Source organism: Mytilus californianus, unplaced genomic scaffold (genome assembly GCF_021869535.1).
Source record: "Mytilus californianus isolate M0D057914Y unplaced genomic scaffold, xbMytCali1.0.p SCAF_10, whole genome shotgun sequence".
Taxonomy (NCBI): domain Eukaryota; kingdom Metazoa; phylum Mollusca; class Bivalvia; order Mytilida; family Mytilidae; genus Mytilus; species Mytilus californianus.
Genome location: NW_026262582.1, coordinates 41,240,876 through 41,267,774, shown reverse-complemented (window position 1 = coordinate 41,267,774; position 26,899 = coordinate 41,240,876). Strand labels below are relative to the sequence as shown.

The 26,899-nt window shown below is 31.1% G+C and overlaps 1 protein-coding gene across 2 annotated transcripts; it reads right to left on the bottom strand.

Moving 5' to 3' along the window:
- Window positions 1-602: 602 nt before the first annotated feature.
- Window positions 603-26,347, bottom strand: LOC127718119 (outer dynein arm-docking complex subunit 2-like). 2 transcript variants are annotated; one of them, XM_052224066.1, is made up of 20 exons: window positions 26,260-26,347; window positions 25,048-25,301; window positions 24,203-24,375; window positions 23,485-23,734; window positions 22,909-23,015; window positions 22,153-22,295; window positions 19,969-20,082; window positions 19,388-19,671; window positions 18,750-18,906; window positions 18,125-18,271; window positions 17,184-17,393; window positions 16,133-16,366; window positions 15,590-15,700; window positions 14,612-14,827; window positions 14,018-14,199; window positions 13,142-13,256; window positions 12,091-12,279; window positions 11,674-11,706; window positions 2,514-2,735; window positions 603-1,881 (listed from the first exon to the last, which is right to left on the bottom strand). In XM_052224066.1, the coding sequence occupies exons 2-20, from the start codon at window positions 25,275-25,277 to the stop codon at window positions 1,768-1,770; spliced, it is 3,231 nt and encodes a 1,076-aa protein (XP_052080026.1). In that variant the 5' UTR covers window positions 25,278-25,301; window positions 26,260-26,347; the 3' UTR covers window positions 603-1,767. The 2 variants fall into 2 exon arrangements, with proteins under 2 accessions (XP_052080026.1, XP_052080027.1); XM_052224067.1 differs by lacking the exon at window positions 11,674-11,706.
- Window positions 26,348-26,899: the final 552 nt, after the last annotated feature.

The window sequence follows — 26,899 nt, the reverse complement described above, 5'->3', positions numbered from 1 at the left end:
GTTAGTATCCCATGAATAATACTTGATTGATTGATTGTTTATTGGTGTTTAATGCTTCTTTCAGCACTATTGTGTTTTGTATTGGAGTAGGAAGCAGGAGTGCCAAAAGATAAACACAATCTTCAGGAGGAAAATTGACAATCCTTGTAGATTAAGATTGGGCCGGGTCGAACACATCTGCAGGATTCTATCTCCCATCCTCAGTGTTGACAAGTTAGTTGGTTCATGTCGGTCATATTTGTTTTTCGTAAATTGTTTTGTTATAAATTAGGCTGTTAGTTTTCTCAATTGAATTTTTTCATATCTTTCATGTCGGGGCATTTTATAGCTGACCATACGGTATGGGTTTTTCTCTTTTTTGAAGGTTGTACAGTTGCCTATAATTGCTTACAACCACTTCATTTGAACTTTGGTGGATAGTTGTCTCATTGGCAATCATACCACATCTCCTTATTTTTATATAGTGTTACAGGAGAGGAAAAATTAAACCACTCAACCACTGAGGCCTCCGAATAATAATGAATCCTCAGTATCACATCATGGAGAATATCCACAGTATTCCTGGCACAATTATTTTCGACACCAAAACATTTCTAAAAACATAATTTATATCTTTCTTTTATTGGCTAACAGATGTAAATAGTCCAAATTGTAATATTTTTCTTACAGTCAAAACAAAAATGGAATATAAATTATAATTAAAAAACATTAATAAAAAGTTATTTTCTCAAGCTGCATCATTAGAAAGGGATTCTTGGACGGAATGTAAAAGTACACTCAGTTTAAATTTAGAACGCATTCAAATAAAAATTTCAACTAAATGAAATTTAAATAATTATATAGACCATTACAGAAAAAAATCAAATATAATAAAAAAAAAAAACATTTCTATTTGTTCTACTTTAAAAATACTGAAAAAAAATCATTAAATGCATTTCTTTTAATTATTGTTGCCATTTTTTCTCACTGTTGTCTTCAATGCTATACATTTCAATGAAGAAAAGGTTTTAAAAAAATTGTACTGTTCTTCTAATACCTGTAACTGAACTTCAGAAAATTAATTTTTGTTCTTTGGATATCTGAATTTTCATATCATTATCTGATGTTTATAGATGCTTTAATTTTAATTTTAGTAATTTATGTTCTATTGATAACTGAATTTTAACTTAATCAACTGTTATACTATTATTAGCCAAAGTTTTATGTAATCAATTAATGTTCAACTGATAACTGAATTCTATTGTTATTGATTGTTGTTCAACTAATAACTTAAGTTTAAGGTAATAAATTGTTGTTTAAATGGTAACTGAATTTTATTATAACCATCTGTTGTACAACTAACCAAATTCTAATACAAATAATTGTTGTTGTTTTATTTACTTAATTAATATTATTAAATTGTTGTTTCTTAATTAACTAAATTTAAATAATTTTGGTTGTTATACAAACATTTGTTTATGTTTATGTTCAAGTAATAACAAGACAAAAGTAACAATACTAGACAAATATTGCAAAATGCAAATACACGTACACTGATGTAACCCCTCCCCCTTTTTCACCCCTTCCCCTGTTACAAATTATCACCAACATCAGCACTTCTTTAAAATTTACATATTAGTTTGTCTGATAATAACATGAAATTAAACTATTGCCAAAAACATATCAAAATATATCTTTATAATTTTAGGCAGTACAATATTCTTTTTTCCCCCAAATATCACAGATTTGTCATGTAAAATTGTTGTCCATTGGTTAAACAGTCCTGCACTATGAGTATCGAGCTTTTTCATTGGCCAAAGCAAGTCTTCTGATGTTTCCTATACAACCAGCTGAGGCTTCCTGTAATTCTTCATCCTGTGCTCCGACCATTTTTATTAAAGGCTGAAAGAAAAGAAAGGCAATATTTATTAAAAACTCATAAAAAACACATGTCATTTAACATTTAATGACATTTTCTTCATGAAAGTTTACATAAGTTTTTATTGGCATAGAAAAATTTTAGGATTTGACTGGCCTGCCTTTCCTTTATTTGTATTGCTTTATAGACAAAAGAACTTGGTAAATATCAGGGCTTACACTACTTCAGAATCATATGGAAAAGTGACTTTTCTTTTTTAAACTGATAGGAAGAAGACTTGAAAGAGAAGTGCATGCAACGCTGTTGTTTACAGCCCACTATGTTTAGTAACTTGACAATGATATCTTTCCGTTTGTATCCTACTTCTTTCTTTTTTTTTGTGTAATGTATAAATCCTATAATGTATCATTCTAAGCCTGAGATGACTACTATTACAGAAAAGCGTGAAATTTTTCAAGGGGATTATTTTGGCTTAAATTCACAATTAAGATTAAAATCACCATAATGTCTATGGGCATAAACTCATCTTTTAAAAAAAAGATCAGAATCTAGGACTTAGAAAAACACCAAAATTAAACATTACAAATATATAGAAACCATGACATTTAAACTCCGCTTAAAACACTTTACACAGAAAAAACATAAAATATATTACCTTAACGACGCCAGCTTCATGCATTGTTATACAATTTTCAGGATTTTTCGATAACTGGAACAAAGCTTTGGCTGTTGATCGGTGAACATCTTCATCTGTAGATTTCAAATATTTAACAAGAGGGGCTACAGCACCTTCTCGTCCGAAAGCTGTTCTGTTGTTGCCCCAGTTACAGCACCGAGCTATGGCTTCTGCTAAATGCCTCCTCAATCTGTCATCAGTCTGTGAAAAAGATACAGATTAAATGTTTAAGCATCAATATGCAAGCAGAAAATTACAAGATGGACAGAACATCCCCCCCCCCCCCCACCCTTTTTTTAAAGAAGAATTCAGAATCTGTATTGGACTTCTTTTTTGATAAAAAGTTTGAGAAAACATTCGTTATCAACAACAATACTTTAATCTACTTAAAAGATTTAACTGAGCTTATTAATAAATAAATTAATTAAATTAAATCGTCTGAAATTAGATGCGAGATAATTTATATTGTAAACCAAGTAAAATTTAACCATTGAAAGACAATAGTGTTGCAGAAAAACGTTTTCTATTTTCACATGTCACTTGGGTCCAAAGTAAAAACTTTAATTCATTAGTTGTTTGTGATATGGATGTTTATACTCAAGCATTCTAAAGAAGTAAAAAGATCACTCAAATATAGGTCAGAAATTTTCTTAAGAGAAAAAAAGGTTAACTATAAAACTTCATAAATGTAAGTCATAAAAATATTTTTTAATATTGATAATATTTTACAAATTTTTGTTCATTATCACAATTAATAAAACAATAAAATAGAACATTTCATGATCCAATTTGATATGCCAGTATAAGGGATGACAAATATATATACAATATAAATAAAACATTCATAGCGATCCATTTTATGGAAAAGATAGACTTAAATGATGCACAATCTCGGTTGTTTTAATCAGAGATCACAATTTAAAGTATTTGGACATTTATACTCTCATAACTTTACTTCTTTATGCATAATCCAATGCAAGCATTAAATTACAAGATGGACAGAACGACTCCCCGCCCCCCCCTTTTTAAGAAGAATTCAAAATCTGTATCGGACTTCTTTTTTAATAAATGTTTGAGGAAACATTTGTTATCAACAACAATACTTTAATATACTTAAAAGATTTAACTGTCAGTGTAATACATTGGTACATCCTGAATTAAGAAAAATACGATTCTATAATCTGTTTTTATCAAATCTATTTCAATGTTTACAAATAATTATTAAGACCATTTAGATGAGTATCCTCCTTAGAGACAGGATTAAATGCCTGTCATCCAATATTGCTACAGTAAATATCTGTCCTGGAGACAAATTACATAACAAAAATCTATTTTTTTAATGGAAATTTAACCTGGAAAATGTACATTATTGATAAGGTATAAAAAATACAGTTGTTGCAATTATGTGAGGTTCTGTTCTGGGAAATTATTTTCTAGTGATGGAATTGGCTGGAAAATTATTATGTGTGAGGGTCTGGATGGGGTTTACAGAATAGAGAATGATGGACAAAAAGTGCATAATAAGGGGCCAAAAAATTAAGATTAGAGAAAAATAGGCAAAAAAATTAAAGAATAGAGAATATTGGGCTAAATTATAAAGAAAAGAGAAAAACGGGTGAAATATATTCAGAATAGAGAAAAATTGTATACAAAATTGAAAAATAAAGAAATGAAGGACCCCCATCCAGACCCTCATGTATTAAATGAAATAATCAGACAACATGCTTACCGATTCCACTTTTCAATTATAATCAGTTTTTTATTTATATGCAAATAATGTAACAAATTTGGTTTTCCTTAACTGAGATATATTTGTGCTCAGTCAAATAAAGTATTGTTTACAGTAGTAGAATTATCAAACATAGAGATCCATGGATACAGAGTAATATACACCAGAAAAGTGTGTATATTTACAAAATGGATATTTTAGGAATTTTTTACCATGTTTTCAAAGAGATGTAAAAAAAAAAAAAAAAAAAACTTAAATAATTTTGTGCGTCATAAGCACTTTTCTGGATTGACCTTCATCAGGAATGAATCAAACCCTAACATTTTAAATCAAGGATGTTACGTATAAGAAATCATGTATAAGAAAAGTTTATGTTAGAAAATACTACAATTTTTCATAACTTTTATCAATTATTGAAAAATTATTATCAATCAATCAAATTTTCAATATATATATCAAAAGATTTTTTTATTATGATCAATGACCGATTTCTATCTAATTCAGGATATACTTAAGGTTGTTAAAACAAGTTCAACAACAGGAAATCTAAAAACTCATGTCAAATATACAAAATCTTCATACTTGTTTTTAACAACTCACTTCCTTACTTTTATATGACACAGTTAATATCATATGATGCAATGTCCCATATTCATGGTTTGGTCTTTTTTCTTCAAATAAATTGTTTTGTTTCTAATTTTCTTGGAAAAAAGATTGATTTTCAGAAGGGAAGTAAAAAAATTGTAAAGGATTCTATTGAAAATTAGTGATAAAAAAATCTAAATATATAAACAGGAAAAAATAGTCAATTTATCTCATTGATTTTTTTGTTTAAAGTTGAATACATTGTTTCCTATAAAGGATGAATGGGTAATCTAATCTGACAATAAATGTAATTTTTTTTCTTTAATTGTTTTGAATATTCACTGTTCAGTTCTATTACTTAAAGGAATACAGATCTACAAATTGAAGCAAAAGCAACAGAATTTGTAACAATCAATTCTATATAATAACATATTTCTTGTTTTGTAAATTCACTCAGTCCCCCTTTTTTTTAAAAAGGAAGCTAGGAAAACTAAATATGTCTTTCATGGGAACATATTCCTTTAATTTACAACATCAAACGAAAAATGATTTAAGATATGGTGGACAGAAAACACTATGTGGTCCTTCCTGGCTTTTGACAATCACAGTATCTGATAAATTTGTGAGAACTCAACCCTCCCTATTAACTTGGATAGTGATGTAACTACACAACAATAAAAAAATGTGTTAAGGGTTCCCCGGAAGCCTGTGTCTCGCCTGCTATTGTTGTTATCATTGTGTAAAATTGACTGTTAATTGAGACCATTTATCAGTAAAATACAGGACAAAAAATAATAACTTCCTCAACATAAATGTCGCAGACTCAACAAAAATTAGTTGTAAAGCGATTGACTTATCAGACTGAGTTAATTCACACATTAATCTTCTATATCCTCTACACTAAATACCTCGACATGGTATTGCTCACCTAAGAGATTAAACAATGTTAGCACTTAAAAATGTCAATAAAAATCTAAATAATATTGATAATCATTTAAATACGGACTCAAATATTTCAATCCACCAATTAGTTTATGTTATATTGGAAATACTAAAAATGGCAACATAATAATCACAAAGCTTGGGGTTTACATGTGCGGGGGAAGTATTAAATTCTTGAATTGAATTGAACTCTTTAACCTTTTGTTTCTCCCTTTCGCATTCTCCCATTTCAAATTTTCTAACTATCCCATCACATATATGCTTTGTCTAATTAAATATCTCTAAACCTCTGTTGGCTTATTTAAAACTACATTATCTCTATATATGGACATTAAACAATGGCCTTAAAAGAAACATCTTATCAATGGACTTTAGTGTCTTCTAGCATAGAAAACCTTTGTCCTTTGGTATCCTGTTCATTATTTCAAAGTCCACTAATTTTTTCTCTCTTTTGTCCTTCCTCATATTCAGCATTTCCCCCCCCCCCCCCCCCCCACCTGATTCTCATTTTTTTCAAATCTCAAACCTTCACAGTAATCTTAATCCTCCCAATGCTTATTAAATGAGGGTCTGGCTGGGGTTTACAGAGTAGAGAATAATGGATAAAAAAAAAAAAGAATTTAGAAAAATTTGCCAAAAAAATAGAGAACAATGGGGTGCAACAATAAAAAGAATAGAGAATAATGGGCCAATAGAAAAAAAGATTAGAGAAACATAGCCTAAAATTTTTAAGGATACAGAATTGAGAACCCCCCCCCCCCCTCCTTTTTCTCCTTTCCAATCCAGACACTCTTAAATCAACCCACTAAAAGAAGATAATATAAGTTATTGTAAGACAATTGTAAATCAATGCAAATTTATATTAAGTCTACTATATATAATGTCAAAATCAATTGACGGAATGCAGAACCAGAATAATAAATCTTGATACTTAAAAGACTGGCGATGCTTGGATATTTTGACAATGTGCCATATTCAGTTAGATATAATTAAACCAGATATTTACGATAAATCAAGGTCGCCACATATGTTACCAATATAATGAATATTTGTCAATGAAATAGATATTTATGAACAGATAAAAGAATATCTATTAGGATTGGAGGAACATTCATAGTTATCATATGACTAATCACGATAACTTATTTTATACAGTAAATATGTGATCTGTATAGATATGAATAGCATTCTATTGGATTTTTTTATTATATAAAAATGAAGGCAAAGCATTTTTAAGATGAGTTTTTCAACAAGTCCACACACCAAAAAACTTTCTTGAGGAAATAAATATCATCTCCGTTCTATTTCTCAAAACAAAAATAATTGTAGAATTTGCTTTTTAAATTTTTTTATAGTGATTAGACTCTTCAATAGTTTGTTTTTATGTATGACCCCTTTTTTACCAAATTAGAACGGTTTGCAGCAGTCAGATTCAGGGGGAAAAAGGGGTGTTTACAGGGAGTGCCTGATCGAGTTAAATATGACCAGATTAGAGTAAGTTGCAGCCCATTCAGATTCAGGGGGAAGGGGATGGGTAGTCCCATGGAGGGCTTTAGACTAATTTTTCCTATGCATTTTTTTTCTAAATCACTTAAAAATCTGCAAAATTTAAAATTGAACACATTTTCTCCAAGGTATTAACCCTCACACCCCTTCTTTTTCCAGAGGTTGCTAGATAAACTCCTGCACTAAATGGAAGCTATTTGGTAATTGATTGCTTAACATCATGTCAGTGCAAAGGTGCTATATTACAGACGAGAGCCCTTACTAACAGATAATCAAAATAGATTTGGCCTGCAAGCATCAAACCAATGCTTGTTTTATTCTACGGATAAGTATTTTGGTATTGCATGCCATGTATTATCCTTATAACAATAAACTTGTATAAATAATTAAAGGACAGGCAATGATTCAGACGGAGTCGCACACTGAACCCCCCCCCCCCCATAAAATTTAAAAAAAATGTAATTTATAGGTAAAATTACAAAAAAAATTGTCAAAATATGGTTCTCTAACTCATATTTTTAGGAGCTCCTCCCCCTTTCTCCTTTCCACATCAAATCCTGAATTTGCGCCTGAAAAAAATATATGGTTTATGATCATATGAACTGTAGATTAAGGAATTAATGTCCCAATTTTTCACATTTAATTGATTTCTTAAGGGAGAAATTCTATCCATAGACACGTCAGGATAATAACTACCTGGGTCAAAAGATGTTTCAAAAGGTACTATTATTTAAATGTTAATCAAACAAATAATGGTGGTTATTAAAAAAGATTTAATCATATGATATAGGTACAGAGTGAAATTTAATAAGCTGTCTATAAAGATTTAAAAAAGTCTATTATAACTGTTTTTCAAAATAGAACCAAATAATTTTAATGAAGAAAAAAAAAGATACAATCAAGTCACAAAAAAAAACCTTCTCCACACATAAATTTCCACCTTTTACTCTCTTTATTTGATATTGCAGAAACAACTTCACACATAAGTCCATTAAGCATTGTCTTTATTATTCTTTAATGTTATATCTTAATGTTTTTGACCTTTAATTTGGTGTTGGTGGCAGAAAGTCTCTGTTCGCTTCATGCACAACTTTTCTAGACACTGTGCAATGTATTGGATTTGTTTAAGGATGTTCGCTTCTCTTGTTTTTGACTAATTTTGTCAGATATTGGGAATCCTCTGGTTTTATTCATGTAGTGCCAAATTTTGTCAGATATTGGGAATCCTCTAGTTTTATTCATGCAGTGCCAAATTTTGTCAGATATTGGGAATCCTCTAGTTTTATTCATGTAGTGCCATTCAAAATTTGCCTGCTAATCCCTACTTTTCTTTTCATAATTTTATTACAAATAGTTTAAAAAGACATTTTTGAAAATCTTATAAAACACTTGGTATTTTTTCATAGTGTTTGAAAGAAAATAGGTACCAATGTTAAATGAATAAAAAATCTAGAGAGAATCATTCCCGCCAAATTTTCAATTGCTTATATCTCAAAAACAAGATCATTTTTTTTCTGCTTTTTAAGTTCCATTATTTATATCCTACCAATTTATAAGTCTTTTAAAAAGCTTGTTATTTTGAAACAGAGGAGCAAACATCCTTAATTATATAGATACTTGTCTATTGTTGAAGCAGTCTGCACCATTTAAGCCAGTAGTCCAATGCCCCAGACTAGTTAAAATTTATTCAGACTAGTAAGTATTTGCAAAACTTTGTTTAGATACATAAGAAATCTGAATATTAGTCTTCACACTAGTAGTTGGAAAAGATTTTGGTGCAGACTGTTGAAGACCTTTCATATTGAGCTCAAGATGTTGTGCCCTTGAGTTCTTGTCTCAATGACCTATAATACCTCCCTTCTCCATTTAATCAATGTTATTTACCCATCATGCATTTCAAAAAAGTACCTATTACTATGGTTACATAACTTCTCAGTTCTTTTCAACATTAAAAAAACAGTAAGTTTAATGACAATTTATTAAATTCTATATTAGGAAAAACTAAAAAATATCGTCTTTTAAAAAAAGACCTAATTATTCTGAGGTCAACATTGCACATATCATAATTGTGTTGAATTACCAATTGGGTCTCAATTCCTTTACCATAATAATAATTAAAAAAATTGTGTTTTTAGGTACAGCTAACTCTAATATGATTTTATCATGATAAAGGTACAAATGAATAAACAAATGCCTAATTCAAATCACCAGATATAGATAGTATTTCCTATATTAGTCATTTTGGTTATGATTTTTAATCTTAAATGTGAACTCTGCCCACTTAATACTTCCTGTTCACACCTAAAACATCACTAAAAAGCTATTTTTACGAATTTTTTTTTTAGTAAAGATGATACATTTTGTGTATCAATTAAACAGAGGCTCCATTAAGGAATTGAGGACAAATAAATAACTACATGAACTATCCATTTAAGGATTGATAGCTGTTCTACGTATATAACCAACATCACCGATAAATTTTTATATGTCTCCTGAACCTCTTTAATCTATATCCTTTTGTTCTTTTATAATTAAAGTATAAAAGCTGAAATAAAACCATTGACCAATAAAAAATGTACATCTATTTGTCTTACTCTAGCTTTTTTCCAATGTTTTGGCTGATAGACCACAAATTCTTCAACCTGGAACAATTATCCAAATTGATATATGTACAAGGGGAGATAACTCATAGCAAATCAATATTGATGTATTTCCATAATAAATAATAATATGATTTTAGGATAAGAATGAATTTTGAATGATAAACAAACAACTATAAAAAATTGTAAATTTTCAAATCAGTCAAAATAATTTTGCAGGTATAGCCAATTATGGACCAATTAGTTAGCAGTGATCACATGAATTCACATGAATATTCATGATAGAATGCTTTGATCAGCCAATCTTATGCTTAATCATTGAAATTATTACATGTTGACGTTAACTCAAAAAGGACTGCAGCTAAACTCTGATTAATGAAGTGCAGCATTCCAACACTGTGGAAAGATTACCACTCATTGGTGACATTTTGTGAAATTAAGTTTCACGGTCAAAGAAGAAAGAATACTTAATGATATTTTTATCTTCACAGTCAAAGAAGATTCAAGACTTAATAATTTTTATCTTCTCATTATAAATTTTCCAATCACTAGGACAGTCTGCTCTTAAAAACAAGGGCTCAAAAAGTGAAAGTCTAAGTCTCTAACCATTTATTTAGAAACAGCATTCAGTTTCTTTGAATAAAAATTACTGAAATTGTCCTTGAAATTCTTTAAAAGAGGAACAGAATCTGTTAAAATTTGAATTGAAACATTAAAAACTTGAGACCATAATTAAAACAGACTTCAGTTCTTATGTAATTTTCATGAGTAAAAAAGTACTTTAAAAAATTTGTATACACTATACTGAAATTTATTTGGTACCGAAAATATTTCACTGTTTTCCCTATTTGCACCAAACAAATACTTTACGGTCCATAGATACATAATACATGTACATGAATGAAGTCAAAACATGAATTAAGAACATAAAATGAACATGAATCAAAAAATATATGCCACTATGTCCAAAACATTTCCATAATGAAACTTAATTATTCAAAAAGTTTATTTTTAAAGTAGCCTTGAAAATGTAATGCAGTATTCATCATAAACAGTAAGGCAGACAGCCTTTTCTTATAAATTCTTTATGGGTCGTTCTATTCATTAAATTAAATGTGTAATTGCCTCCCATTTGAGTAAGTTTTGTTCTTGCCTTGGTATAAACAAATGACGAATTTGTCTCAGAGGGAATCATGTAGTTTCCTAATTTTTGTGAAAAAAATTTCTCAGACAATTGAAAAATAATGTTTCAAAAGGTAATTGTAAAATCTACTAAAAATGAGGGGGATGGGGTCACAAACTGTTAGGGAGCTCCCTTTTTGTAAGTCAACAAAAAGTTTGATTAGTAATGGGAAATTAAAGCATTTCAATTACACAGACTAAAAGTTTCAAAGCAGACCATATCTCCTGTTCTGACCATTGGATATTTTTCAGCGGAATGTAGTTGCTTAATCAAATTATAATTTGAAATTTGTTCAGCTGAATATATATTATAGTGTATTTCAAATGCAAATCAGGAGAAAAATTAGCAATAAAGGTAATACTGGACCCAATCTTTTGGCACCCCTTTAGTCCGAATATGTAAAGAATTTAAAACATTAGCTATTTAAAACTCAACTCAAATGGGAGACAACTCATTTAAAAATCATTGAATAATATATAAACATAATATTTCAGAGATGATGGATATGTGGACATAATAGATATATTTTAAAAGATAATAGTTTTACAAGAATTGCAACTCTCAAGTTTCAAACTTTTTGAACAAACCGTTTACCTCAGAATTAGTTCTAACACCTCTCCATGCAAACTGTAATGGGCCATATAATAATAACATCAATTGATAATTTAAAAAAAAAAATAAGAGAAAGATCAAATTAGGACAAATATAAGATAAAGTATTACTCTGGATTGCCATTGTCTCTCTCCATATTAGTTTTTGCCTAAGTTTGAATTTAACTTTATATTTTCAAATATTTATATAAAAAAAACACAAACAAATAGTTTTAATCAAATAAAACAATTTTCATGAAAAAATTCCAACTTCACACCTATACACATTTAACAAGATCTAAAAAGCAAAAAAAAATCACTGTGGCCTAAAATAGCAAAACTTATTTGTCAAATCTAACTCTATATTTGATAAAGGGACATAACCCTCAATTACTCTATTCCCCCTTCAAACAAAACTTACAGTATTTGTTAATCTTGCTAACATCGGTACCACACCATGATCTGTTATAACTGCTAAATTCTCCTCATCTTTGGCAATATTTGCTATAGCTGCACAAACACTTGCTAATACTTCTTTATGTTCTGATTTTAATAAACTAACTATTAGTTCTAAACCACCCACAAATGATCGAACCATTTCACCTGCATCCTACAAAATAGTTATAAAAAATATCTAACATGTAAGTTAAAAAGTTTTCATATTATAGGTATTATTTATTGAATAACTAATCAACGAATTCAAATATAGAAAAATATAATCGAGTGACCTACAATACAGTAATTCATGAATGTGCGTAGTGCACGAGTTAATTATCAGTGTTGTTCCATCACAATTTCGGATAGTTATTCTTGAGGGCTTTTTCTTATAGAAATAGAGTAGAAAATACAAGGACCTATATCTTTTTCTACACATACACAATTTCGTTTTGATGCAACATCTTCGACAATGTCTTGACAACACCCATTGTCTATTGTATATTACATAAAATGTATGAAAAAACTTTCATACGGATTGAGTTTGAATAAAAGCCGATATGGGGGTGTACGTTAATGAGACAAATTTGTCTTTTCAAACAGCACAAATAACAGTCTTCAACGATAGACAGATTAAATATACGATCCCTACATGAAAAATTGGGAGATAAATAGTATAAGTAATATAAAAACATTCTCTTTCATGTGTTTATGACACAGACCTATCTTCGCAAAAGCTATCTCGAAACAGCTATTTACATAAAACTTGACTGTTTTGAAATATAATTTTAGCACTCCAATATTCTCTATTCTATATTTGTCTGGTCCAATTTTTCTTTTCTGTATTTTTTTGGCCCATTAAAAATTCTGAATTATGTAAACCCCATTCACATTCTCATATAATGAAGCTTGGAAATTCGCTTTTTTTATAAGAACATCTTTAATCAGGAAATACACATTTAAAGGGAGATAAATCAGGTAAAACACACCGATATCTGCTGGCATACATTTGGAATATATCACTTCCTGCAACTTACCTTAGCATTTTCTATACAAGGACAGATTGCCCATGCAGCACTGGCTTGTACTTCTGGATTCTGATTTTTTAGTAAGGACCATAGTAATCGCACACCATCTAATTTATCTATAATACTGAAATATAGTACATTTTATCAGTAAATTTATCAACAAAATTAAAATCACTTTTTATTATTATGGTGTGCCAAAGTGCGTCTCTTGATTTACATTTACCAAAAATGCTCATACCCAAATATTAAAAAAGTCACCTATGTATAGAAACTCGAATATTTTGATGAGCTAATATCTGATAAAAAAGGACCTCGAAAGAATGACCGAATCCATCTGAGGTCAAATTTGCCTGAGGAAGTTGAACCTTAGTTTCTAAATAATTTCTTTATTTATCTAAGAAAGGTATGTTACAAATTATATCAGTATGGAAGCACTAAATACTGAGCTGATAATACCCCCTGGGACTAGCAGTCCACCAGCAGATCAACTCACTGTTAAAAAATTGTATTTCCATTGATATTTGATTTCAGGGTTTTGCCAAATTTCTTCATGCAAGCCTATAGAAAATGTGTATTACATTGAACTTTAAAATTCATAGTTAATCTTTACCCACAAAATTCACAAAAATTGGTATTCCACAAAGAGGGGCGTAAAGGGGGGTATCTGCACGGAAGAACGTGAAATAAAATTGCCATTTCACGATGCTCGAACAATTAAAAATTTCTTGCACGTTGATCTTTTAACTGATTTTTTAACGAAACACGGTGAATAACGAACCTTTTTCACGGCTGCATGTGAAATAAAAATGGCAAAACACGTTGCACGAAAATAACCCTTTACCACCTCCACGAATATCAATGAATCCACAGAAAATAAAAACTTACGCCATATTATCTTGTTCTTCTGCACACTGCCCTACTGCTGTTGTTACGTTGACTAACAATGATTGGTTTGTTCCTGTTAATAAATTAACTAATGGAGATATTCCTCCAGCTTTTCTTATCTGTGCTCTGTTTGGAGGATCTTTGGCCAGTTCACCTAATGCTCCTACAACATTTACTAATACCTGAAACAAAAATAGCAATATTAAAGGTTATAGTTGATCATTCAAAAGATCCAAAAAAGGACATTAGAAAGATAAAGAAAAAACATATTAGTTCATGTAATTTCCTGTTGCCAAACTACCCCTTAGCTTTGTAGTTGACCCTTAAACATTATGCCAGTAAAATTTCAACGCTGCCATTATGTAATTGACAAGATTACTGCCTAAATATATTTATATAATAAATAAATATTCTGAACAAATTTTATGAACTGCTGACTTTATTTTCCCATATTCTCAGATCTGAACACGATAATAATAAAGAAAATTTGAATTTAATATAGTCAGATTTTTTTCAACTGATTCCTTCAAATTCAATTCTGTAATACTTTGATTCTATAATCTACATTAAGTATTTAAAAATAAGTAAAATTACCTCCTCTGGTTGATTATTTAATAATGCTACAAGTCTGTCAACTGCTTTTAACTCCTGAAATCTCTGAACATTTTCTGGACTAATAGCACATTTCCAGATAGCTCCTGTAGCTGCAGCTAATAGTTCTTTATTTTCAGTTTTTTCTAATAATTTCACTAAAGGATCTAATCCACCATACAGCCTAACTAAATCTCTTGTTTCTTTTTCTTCTGCACACTGGTAAAAGGAAGAAATAAATTAAAATTAAATAAAATAAGAAAATCTTTTTGTTTGTCCTGTCTCACTCTCTAAAATATTAGCTATGACAGTATTCTTGAGTTTTGTTGATATCAAAACTGTGTATTGAAAGTATTTTGACAAAAAATTTCATTCAACTGTTTTAACTTCTATTACTATGAATGTATCTTGGTTAAGATTAAATTTGCATTTCCATTTAGAAAATTAACAAGATAAAAAGACGGAACAAAAAGAAAATCATCAAAAGATTTTGATTTTTGGTGTTTTAACGCCACTTTTAAGCACGGCTTTTGGGCTATTTCGTGGCGGCCAGTTTTTATTGGTGGAGGAGGCCGGAGTGCCCGGAGAAAACCACTGACCTTCGATAGGAAAACTGACAATCCTAGTCAATTAAGAATGCAGTCGAGTGCACCCGCACGAGTGGGGTTAGAACTCACAACCTCAGTGTTGACTGGCTAGTGATTACAGTAGTAACTACTTAGACCACTCGGCCACCGAGGCCCCATCATCAAAAGAAGGATTCAAAGAAAAAATAAAGCTGTCTTTAGTCAGCATGCTGCACCGACAGCTTAAATACTTTAATCGTCTAGAACATGCATGAAATATTTGTTATATTGATTCTTAAAAGGTCATAGTTAAGAGTTAAACATGAATATTAAGCATTTTACTTTTGATTCATAATACTTTGATAATTCTGAAATATTTGCTACTGGACATAAACAATTCAATTAACCATCTTACCTTAAAGATAGCTGCGGCACAATGCATCTGTAATTCATCTGTGCTACTGTTTAAATTTTTAACGAGGTCCTGTACCATTCCTTCTGTTCGAATGGCTAGTCTGTAATTTTGCTGAAAAGAGAAATTAAATATTAAGCAAGGTTAATAAAACTTGAATAAGAGAGACACAAATTCTCCCTGTAATAGCATTCAAGAAAAAGTTAAGTCTTCTTGACTATTAAGGAATTTCTTTTTAAAATCTCTTTATCTCTCATTTAAACTCTGATGGATAGCTGTCAGATTGGCAATCATACCACATCTCCTTTCTTTTATATGGTGCACTTCATTCTTCCAATTAAAAAAATGATACACCAGTATTAAATATCAATAATACTAGTTCCATTAGGACCCTCCCCCCCAAAAAAAACCAAAAAAAACACCACTCTAATTATACATTAAAATAAAATAAAATTGAGAATGGATATGGGGAATGTGTCAAAGAGACAACAACCCGACCAAAGAGCAGAAAATACCCCAAGGCCACTTATGAATCCAAGCATGTACCTCAGAAGAACATTCTTGTAATGTTCCGACTACCGGAATCAACATTTCTTCGTGTGTAGATTTGAGTAGTTTAGCTAGCAGTGGGATAGCTCCAGCTTTTCTCATGGCTTCTTTGTTCTTCCTACTCTTACTACAGCTCCAAAGAGCTAAAGCACCACAGCGGGCTACTTCTACATCTCGTTCAATTTCTGCATTCATTGGTCCGTTGACACTGCCACAGTCTAATAGTCCAACCTGAAATTAAATATGAAATTTCATTTTTCCGTTTATTTGCTTGAAATATTCTATTTAATTTTCTGCCAATGAAATGTTTATGCTTGTTAAACCTTACAGATGTCTATAAAAAAATCATTTTTAAATGTTTTTTATCAGATAATAAAAATGCAAAATTGACCTCTAGCCAGTGGTTCTGAAGTTCCATAGCATACTGGCAAAAGTCTTAGACATGGTTTGTCTTTTTAATAATGAAGGCCTCGGTAGCAAAGTGAACTAAGTAGTTCATCTATTCAAGGAATGACTGTTATATTTTTTCTGTCTATGAAGAAATAACATCAAAAATGTCGTGCACACTGAATAACCACAGGTTATTTAAAAGTGTGCACCACATTTTTTAGGTTATTTCGAATAGACAGAAAAAATATTACAGTCATTCCTTATAATTTAATTCTAAATTCCATTTTAAAGGAGTAAATCATGAAAAAAAGCGTTGATGACGTCACTGTCACATGACAAAATTATGTCTATGAGCTGATAGACAAAAAAAGACATGTTACATCCAAAATTAAATTATACAAAGATAACTAGTCTGTCAGCTCTAAGGTTGTAAGTTCTAACCCCGCTCATGGCAAAATGTTTTCAACCAGGATCTTAATTGACAAGGATCATGCTAGTTTTCTGCCAAAGAAAATATTCTTTTATTGCAAAAAAACTCTTATTGATATCTGTATAGTAAAAATTTTCATGCTGAATCTTCAGAAAATTTCAAAAATTGACTAGTTTTTCTGGTACATAAAATTGTTCATCCCAAAGAAAATTTCCTATTGCCACTTACCAATTTTTTAATTCCACCATGCTGTCTAACTGTACGTCTAGCTCTCCTGAATTTAGCAACATTAGCGATTGTCTCTGCAGCTAAACATTTAAGTTCCTTGTCATGCTCTCTTAATATTTTCACCATTGTCTGTAAACCTCCCAAGTCAGCAATAGCTCTTCTGATTTGGGTATTGCGTGAAATTTCCTTCAAGATTTTCAAAGCTCCAATCTGTAACATAGTCAAAAAAATATTTAAAATGCAGGTTCTTTCCTTTGCTGTCCAGGTCACTTTGCTACCAAAGGTAATATGAGGCAACAATAAAAAAAATATATGTGTTAAGTGTTTCCTCATGGAGAAAAAAAAGGTAGGATCTCTACTTTGCATATTTTTTTACCTTGAGTATACGGTGAGACCTGTTATGATTAATTACAAAATGTACAATTAAAAATTGAAGGGTTAATCAGCATTTTGAGGATAAAAAATACACAAAGTAATTTTTTATTTGGCCTTAATCATTTGATGACTAGTAATAATCACATCTTTTTGTGTAACATTTTCATGAAATTAAATAAATTGTCCGTGGTGTTTGAAAGTAAAGGAGAAGGAAAATGGTTGGTGAATACTTGATCATTGTATCTGTGTCAAACAAATAAAAGCTAGGGAGATGAGTGACATCCAAGTTTTTAATGACTCAAGCTGCCATTGGGCTTGAAATTTGGAGTTTAGTATGCCATTGGCTTAAGGGGATAAACCTGGTTTTGTTTAAATCAATAATGTGCTTGTAATTGTCCATGAAATAAAGCATCAGCAAAAGATAGAAATAAAATACTCTGTGTTACTTATCAGCTAATAGAATATATATTAATGAATATGATTTGCAGTGATTTTTCAAGAGTTGTGTCCCTTGACTCAAGGAGTTACTTACTTATAATGGACATCTATCTGTCAGAGTTACCTACCTTGCATTTGATTTCCTCTGTATCCAACAGGTTAATAAGAACCTCCAGACCACCAACATCTCTGATAGCCAGCTGACATGTCTCCTGAGCCAAGTTAAAATCTCTCATTGAACACAGGGCAATAATGGTAGCTGTTTGATTTCCTCCCTAAATAGAACAATAATTTTCTGCATTAAAATTGAATTATGTGTTAAGACTAAAACATTTGTTTTTTTATGCAAATGATATCAAATCCCTACTGTGGTGATTGTACTGATAGGCCGCTGTCATCTGTACAAACAGATGTCGACTTACCTGTAACTGAGACCACTAAGCCAATGTGTCCTATAGGATCCATTTGAATATTTATCTTATTTTTAAAAACCATGATCATAAGCATACCGGTATATGCATATTTGAAACCATGGTTGGGCAGTTTTTACCAGTGGTATTCAAATCCTTGACATGTCTAAGACACCAATCTTAATTGATCAGGAGTGCCAGTTTTTTCTGCAATAGTTGGTGCTTCTCTCAGGGTACTCCAGCTTCTGCACCAGTAAAATCTAGCCCAATGACTTTTTGGATTAAGTGTCAGGAGATTTCTAGAAGATTTCAAAAAAAAATGAAATTACATTAACTCACGTACCTTGAGATATTTAACAAGTTTCTGTATTTGCCAATATTCTGATGGTAGATCAGCATTTGTTTCACTTCTACGTTCAACAGCCTCTTCCTCCTCTTCACTCTCTGTAGAACTTTCACTGAATGAGTCCTCTGCATCAACTGGAGTTTTGGATTTCAATCTGGAATAAAACCAAGATTATGAAAAACAAAAAAGTAAAAAAAAATGTTTACGCTACTAATTTTTTAAAAGAATTTGAGTCATACATGGAATTTCTAATTCTAAAACACATTTGACAGATGTGTTGCCATATATGTATTGTGATACAACATATCATCAATTTTTTTTCGTCAACATGGACCAGTTTCATTTCAATTGACACAATTCATTGTAAAGAAAGATAAAGACTCAGTATCTTTAATATGATTAAACGACTGATTGATTGTTGGTGTTAACCCCACTTTCAGAACTTTAGGTATATCATTTTTGGAGGACACTTTCCTGGAGTACCTAGAGAAAACCACCAACCGTCTGCTTTAAACCTAAAAATCCTGGTCAAATAAGATAAAGAGTCTGACTCTTGTGACTAAAAATTTTAAGACTAATTCTAATTTGTGTTTTGAAATCTATTTTTCGTTTATATGATGATTTTTGTTGGCTACCTTTGTGTTGTTTTCTTTTTCTTTAATACTCTTTTCTCTCTATCCATTTTCTCTGCACTATATTCCTCCATTCCAAGAGCTCTCCATTTCAATGATGGTTCTAACCTCTTCTTTTTTTGTGATTTTGACTTTTGTTTGTCTTTATCCTGGTCATCCATTGTTTTCTGTCGACCTCCTCTTGGTGCCTCAGAACGGTATGTTTCTCCAGTATCATCATCATCCTGCTGTTCAACTCTAACATCCATGTATTTGTCATGTTTATCGTGGTGTTTTAATGCAAAATCCTGCAGTGAAAAATAAATGATGAAATTTATCAAATATATATATATATATACTAAACTTGTAAAGAGCTTTGTTGGTGTATATGTATAGATGGTGAAACAGTGTTGAGTTTTTTAAATAATTCAGGGTCCTCGGTCACAAAACTATATAGGCTATCATTGTGTATGTTAAAATTTCAAAGATAAGTTTTAAATTTCAATATAGATTCAACCAAACATTGGATGGCATGTCTGTACTGTGTTACAATACATAATAAAAATTAAAGGGAGATAAATATAAATCCATGGGAGACAACTCACTTGTTTATCAATCATTTCAGCAAACTTGGGACTTTTATCTTTTAGCAAGGTAACAAGTTCTCTGTATGAATCACCTTCTTTTTCATAATCCATGTCTCCTTGGTTATCTGGACCCTATAAAGGAAACAAAATGCATGTTAACAAAAGCTTATAGAATGATAAGTTGTGCTGGAATTATCAAGGAAGATGCCATACATTATCTTGTTCAGTGTTCATTTTGGTAATGTTAAGAGGTTAATTTTGACAGATTTCAAAAGCCACATCTGTTTGCAAGGTTTAACTTTCATTTGTTTCTTGTCTTTAACAGGAGAAACTACTTGATTTGGCAATGACATAGGAAAGTGAAACTTGTCCTTCAAATGATAAGATATTTAAACAATAAGCATATAAGCAAATAGTTGCAGGTGTTGTCTTATTAAGCATACCCAAACTCGTAATTCAAAGTATCGAAAAACAGGAGTATGCATGCCTGTTTTTGATTGAATCACAGTGTACTCAAGTATATATAAAAATTAAAGAACCTTAGTGAGTGCGCTCACATACCCCACGTCCCCACATTGTCACTGGAGAAATAAAATAACTGTAAGAAAAAATAATTGTATAAGAAAAAAAAATTGAATCATAATTTCCTGTCGATATGCACATCTACATAGTATGTCCTTATTATCTACAAAGTTTCATGAAATTCTATTGTATGGATTCAGAGGAGTTGTGATGACAAACTGTTGCAGAGGTATATTGAAGCAAATAAGTTCAAAGGGGCGTAACTCCTAGAAAAAATATTGAATCGTAATTTCCTGTCGATATGCACATCTACGTAGTATGTCCTTATTATCTAAAAAGGTATCATGAAATTCTGTTGTGTGGGTTCAGAGGAGTTGCGATGACAAACTGTTGCAGAGGTATATTGAAGCAAATAAGTTCAAAGAGGCGTAACTCCTGGAAAAAAAATTGAATCGTAATTTCCTGTCGATATGCACATCTACGTAGTATGGCCTTATTATCTACAAAGTTTCATGAAATTTTGTTGTGTGGTTTTAGAGAAGTTGAGATGACAAACTGTTGCAGTAGTACATTAAAGTAAATAATTTCAAAGGGGCGTAACTCATAGAAAAAAATTGAATCATAATTTCCTGTCGATATGCACATCTACCTAGTATGTCCTTATTATCTACAAAGTTTCATGAAATTCTGTTGTGTGGTTTCAGAGGAGTTGCGATGACAAACTGTTGCAGAGGTATATTGAAGCAAATAAGTTCAAAGGGGCGTAACTCCTAGAAAAAAAATTGAATCGTAATTTCCTGTCGATATGCACATTTTACGTAGTATGTCCTTATTATCTGAAAAGGTTTCATGAAATTCTATTGTGTGGTTTGAGAGGAGTTGCGATGACAAAAGGTTGCAGTAGTATATTGGGCAAATAAGTTCAAAGGGGCGTAACTCCTGGAAAAAAAATTGAATCGTAATTTCCTGTCGATTTGCACATCTATGTAGTATGTCCTTATTATCTACAAAGTTTCATGAAATTTTGTTGTGTGGTTTCAGAGGAGTTGAGATGACAAACTGTTGCAGTAGAACATTAAAGTAAATAAGTTCAAAGGGGCGTAACTCCTAGAAAAAAAATTGAATCATAATTTCCTGTCGATATGCACAACTACATAGTATGTCCTTATTATCTAAAAAGGTTTCGTTAAATTCTGTTGTGTGGTTTGAGAGGAGTTGCGATGACAAGAAACAGGACTGACGGACAGACGGATGGACGGGTCAAAACCATTATACCCTCCGCAACTCGTTGCGTGGGGTATAATAAGAAGATGTGGAATGAATGCCAATGAGACAACTCTCCCCGAGAGACCAAATGATACAGAAATAAACAACTATAGGTCACTGTTCAGCCTTCAACAATGAGTTAAACCCATACCGCATAGCTTTAAAAGGCCCCGAAATGACAAATGTAAAACAATTCAAACAAGAAAACTAATGGCCTGATTTATATACAAAATAATGAACAAAAAACAAATATTATATACAGCAACAAACTTATCAGATCTATACAAAGCAGAAATATTTCTAACAAAAACACAGAGTGGACGTGGCAGGGTACTTATACATCCCAACAACAAACAGACACTAAGTATAGATATGAGAGTACTCGCAGTTACTGACAGCTAGTTATTATGTTACCTTATTACAGTAGTAACCACTTGTGTTGGCAGTGACATAGAAATTTTGTCCATCATGTGGTTTGACTTCTAAGTAACAAATATCTCCATGGAGTTGTCTCTTTGGTTGAGCTCTACAGCCGTTCTTGAAAACATAGTTGTCACCTGTGAATGAAAAATTTTGAGCATGCAAAATTTGTCAAGTAAAGATAAATAAAATGCAGTTTGCTATAAAAAAAAAGGTCATACATGAAATACCATTTATCTGGAAATTTTCCAGTCTATCTAATTTTCACAGTTGACATTTTACGGTGAAATTTAACCTACACAAACATTGAAATGCATTGTACACGGCCATTTAAGAGAATAATGAACACAGCAAGGATCTTATTGCACAATCTTAGACCCAAACTGCAAACAAAAGCCAACACAAAAATAACCTGACATATGGTAGTATATCTGTTAATTTTTGCAAAAGGTTAACAGATTATTTGATAATGTCCATTTGCTTTGCTTATGGTTTACTAAAGTTGTGTTATACTGATGATAAAACTGAATGACAAAAATTAACACACAAGTTTTATAAGGAATCAATCATACACCAGATATAAAATAAGCTATTGACTATTGTCTAAGTTCAGAAATGTGTATCTATATAGACTTTTCCTTCAGTCCATACAAGATTAAAACTAAGGATTGAAATGAGGATTTGAATATAATAGAAAACTGATATTTGTGTCAGATCATGCTTTTTCCAATATTTATCTTATATAATTACCCCAGTAATCTAGTTTTTCCAAAACTGTGTTGTCATCCTCGTGTCCACAAAGTTCTTTCAGGATGCTGACTTCTCCATCAACAGTTACTGGTGTAAGTCTTACTTCTCTGAAAACATAAACAAAGTGATACAGTTAATACTTGTCTCCATCAACAGTAACTGGTGTAAGTCTTACTTCTCTGAAAACATAAACAGAGAGATCTATACATTTTATGCTTGTGATCATGGTTCGGAGTGGATCAGAGTCCTAACAAGGATACTTGAAGAAGTGATCTGAAGTGGTGAGTCCAAAGAACATTAAGGATGTACCTGTAGTCAGGTGAATCAAGGTATTATAACCCTATTTCCTTGTGATTCACTACACACCAGCATGAGTGATTTTTAGTTGTGTGCACTGTAAAGTATGAAAAGCTGTCTGAATAACTAACCAACAAAGGCTTACATTTTAAAAATAATCAGTAGAATGACCGTTTGAAAATGCAGTCAATATTTATGAAGAACAACTTTTTGTTTAATACGGCACTGTTATATGCAGCAGAATAATGAACTAATTTAATGTTTTTATTTCAGTCTTACTTTGAAATAATTGTGATGCTTTGGTCCATGAGTTGTTGATCTAGTCGCTGAAGACAAAGTCTCAATTTCAATACGCTTTTCATTTCTTCAATTTCAGCCTGTCTATCTTCATTTCTTTCTTCAGCACTTTGTTTAGCTAACATTTCCTGCTCTTTGGCAATTTCTTCCATGTAACGGAAAATAGAGTTGTCATCACCTTCAACTGTGGCAAATCTGTCTCCAAGCATGTTGGCAACTGGATCTCTGTTGGCTGAAAAGAAATAATACAATGTTTCGAAAAAATAAATCATAAACCAGATACAATGTATATACATCACTATTTTCTTAACAAAATTTAATGAGGAATTACAAAAAATGTATATGTAAACTGAAAATTCAATGCTTTTATTCTAATCTTCCCATATAAATGAAGAAAACAAGGAATAAGCACAGTGAATAGTTGCATCATTGGCAATCATACCACATTGTCTTATTTTTATCAGGAATGAATTATGTAAGGGGTTCGTTCTTCTTGACAATCTTAAATTACTATACGGTACGTATTTCAACCATTGTTGAAGGTCATAATGGGACCTGTAGTTGTGTAAAATCTTACCCTTTGGTTGATAATCCTCTTATTGGCAAGCATACCACATCTAATTTTATGTTTAATCATATTAATTATGAACATTTTAAGGTAAAATGTACTTTAAAACTTGGTGTAATAAGATTACTATACCTTCTAAACAAGCTCTAACTTCATGCATTTTCTTATCTCCGGCAGCGCGCATTACTTCTTCTGCATGATGCATTGTCATAACACTAACATTGTATGTCATTTGATCGTGTTTCTGTAGGACAAATAAAGGCTGGTCTTTCCCTGCTGTTTCTTCTGATACAAGATCTTCCCCTCTGAAATTGGAGAGTAAACTGCTATAATTTTGGAAGCAATTAATTAAGTAACAGAAAAAGAAAAAAAAATCATGAAAACTGAAAAAATATTATATTAACAAAAAGCTGAATATGTCATGTACATTGTATGTATGTGTAGATTACAATTTGTCTAGGTTGCCAAGCAATTTCTTGAATCCGTTGGGCAAACATAAACTACTCATAATTCTTAATTGTAAATATTGGAAACTATTTTAACAAATTCTATAATATTGTCCAAATAACTTTTGGCTGCTGGTGAAACCAAAGAATATGGGATTACCAACAAATCTGTAGCTTTTTCAAAGATCTGAGGGTCTAAAATCTAAAAGTAAGAAATAGCTCTGTTGACTATGTATTTCTAGGTTGCAAAAACTAATTTACTCTAAAATGTATTTATTTTGTGAAATTGTCTACAGTTGAAGCCCTAGTACATAGGGTGTCCCCCGTATTCATGAGTGTGGTTCATTTCTATCCTTAAACTAAATATAAAAAAAATTACTTGTGGTATCAATAAAACTGCAAAATGTCTTATTCAGTGTACATGTAAATTCCTGTTTATTTTTAATTTCTTTTTTCATCCAACTTTTGTTTTACTTTTAATTAATACTAATAGGGTTTTTTTCATCATGCCATCACACTTTCTTATTTTACCTGTCTGTCATTCCTGGGCCTTTTATCTGATTTGGTTTTAAAGATGACTGCCATGTTAGTGGTTTTTTAAAAACGAGCTTGGATTCTTCTGGATACTTAGCGCTGAATCCATCTACGAAAGATATGATACTGTTTAAAAGTTCCTCATTTATTTTTGTGTATTCTAATTTCCCACCAGATCCTCCTTTGGCAGATGTCCACTGTGCTGCTCTGGTCAGAGCCTGTCCCATTGTGATGTTTTACGATTACTTTTCCTAAAAATAGATATAACACAACATTTTATTTTAAATTCACCATAAACCATTCATTTGTTGAACTTATTATTTACAACATGTAACAACTAACATACTAACATTCAATTTAATACTGAGGATTCAAATTTAATAAATAATGAACACTACCAGCCAGACCATTTGAATTTTCAGGTGAAATGTCCAGCTTACTTTAACCCTCTTGCTGCCGCTTACTTATTATGGTTGCGTTTCGTGTGCCAGAAAATCCGACAGCTGGATGTCTGTCACGTTGTCTGTGACGTCACATGTGCAATAATGAAGTAATTCGATATATGACGTCACATTGGGGACCCATTGAAGAAAAATATTACACAGTTTAATCTTCAATATTTAATTTGAAAGAGATACAGCTATGATTAGAAGCTGAGACTACTATAACACAGTGTTATAGTAGTCTCAGTTAGAAGCTTGCATAATTAAACATATATGCATACCTCCTGCACAGTCCGTGTGGACACATGTGGCCTTCTGGCAGCAAATACTCGTAGCATTTAAAACAGAGATCACTTACAGTGCAATGCTGTCAGTTTAAATATGACATACCTAACCTTTACATTAGCACCAACTCTAAACCTAACACTGACAGTGACACAGAACAAAAAATAAATATATATATATAAATTCAAATTGTTTAGGACCTTCAATTATTTTTCAGACTTTATGCCCAAATGAATCTTTGAATGTGAGTTGCACATTATTTATGAGTTTCCTCGATGGTTGTATCACAGTCTGAGTTCCAAGACATTGATGCATTTTTTTTTTAACTTTAATGCAATCTAGCAAAATTCCCCGACAGATAAAATCACGATATAAGACGGATTTTCAATATAAAATATAAAATTTCTAACTTAATGATCTTTTCTGCGAAATAAGCATATTGATGCATCAATCTTAAATCAATTATTAATCGTTAACTTACCAAGAATTTGATGTTTATGAAATTTAAATGTATGTAAAGCAGGCAAAATAAGTTGTTATAGTTGCTAAGGTCTTTGCGCAGGTGTATAGGAAGTTGTTAAGGGACATAACTTCGATAAAAAAAAACGGCGCGAACTTAAAACTGTTTTTAAAATCACAATATCAATATACCAAAATTGAAATAACAATAATCAATGCGAAGCATGTGTTATTTCAATGGAAAATAACTGTTATATTTTGAATTATACCTATGTGATCATCTACGGAAAACAATACACGAGGTTTCAATCTTCTGCAAATTATAATCACATATAATTATAGACATATAATTTATATGTCTATAATTATATGTGATTATAATTTGCAGAAGAATTATCTGGGCCTAATATATAATAGTCCCGTATATAATACAATAATCTGGGACTATTGTACTAGTATAATTGTCTCAGACAATATGTATAAATGTCTCTGTTATAATTTTGTCACTGGTAAAAGTAAAGCCTTGTTACTTACTTTAATACTGTTTTATACCAAACATTTCCATATGAATTAACTACAATAATCAAAATTTTGATGTATGCATCAGATTCAGATAACCCTATCCGAAGGTCTGGATTTTTTATTTTGTGTAGTTTTGTTGT

Bases quoted from the DNA above. Each gene is read 5' to 3' on its own strand.
- LOC127718119 (XM_052224066.1), bottom strand. From the start codon at position 25,277: ATGGGACAGGCTCTGACCAGAGCAGCACAGTGGACATCTGCCAAAGGA. The intron at 15,701-16,132 runs GTACATGCTTGG...TTCTCTTTTCAG, and splicing joins TACAAGAATGTTCTTCTGAG to CAAAATTACAGACTAGCCAT. The intron at 11,707-12,090 runs GTAAGTTTTGTT...GGCCCATTACAG, and splicing joins TAGCAAGATTAACAAATACT to TTTGCATGGAGAGGTGTTAG.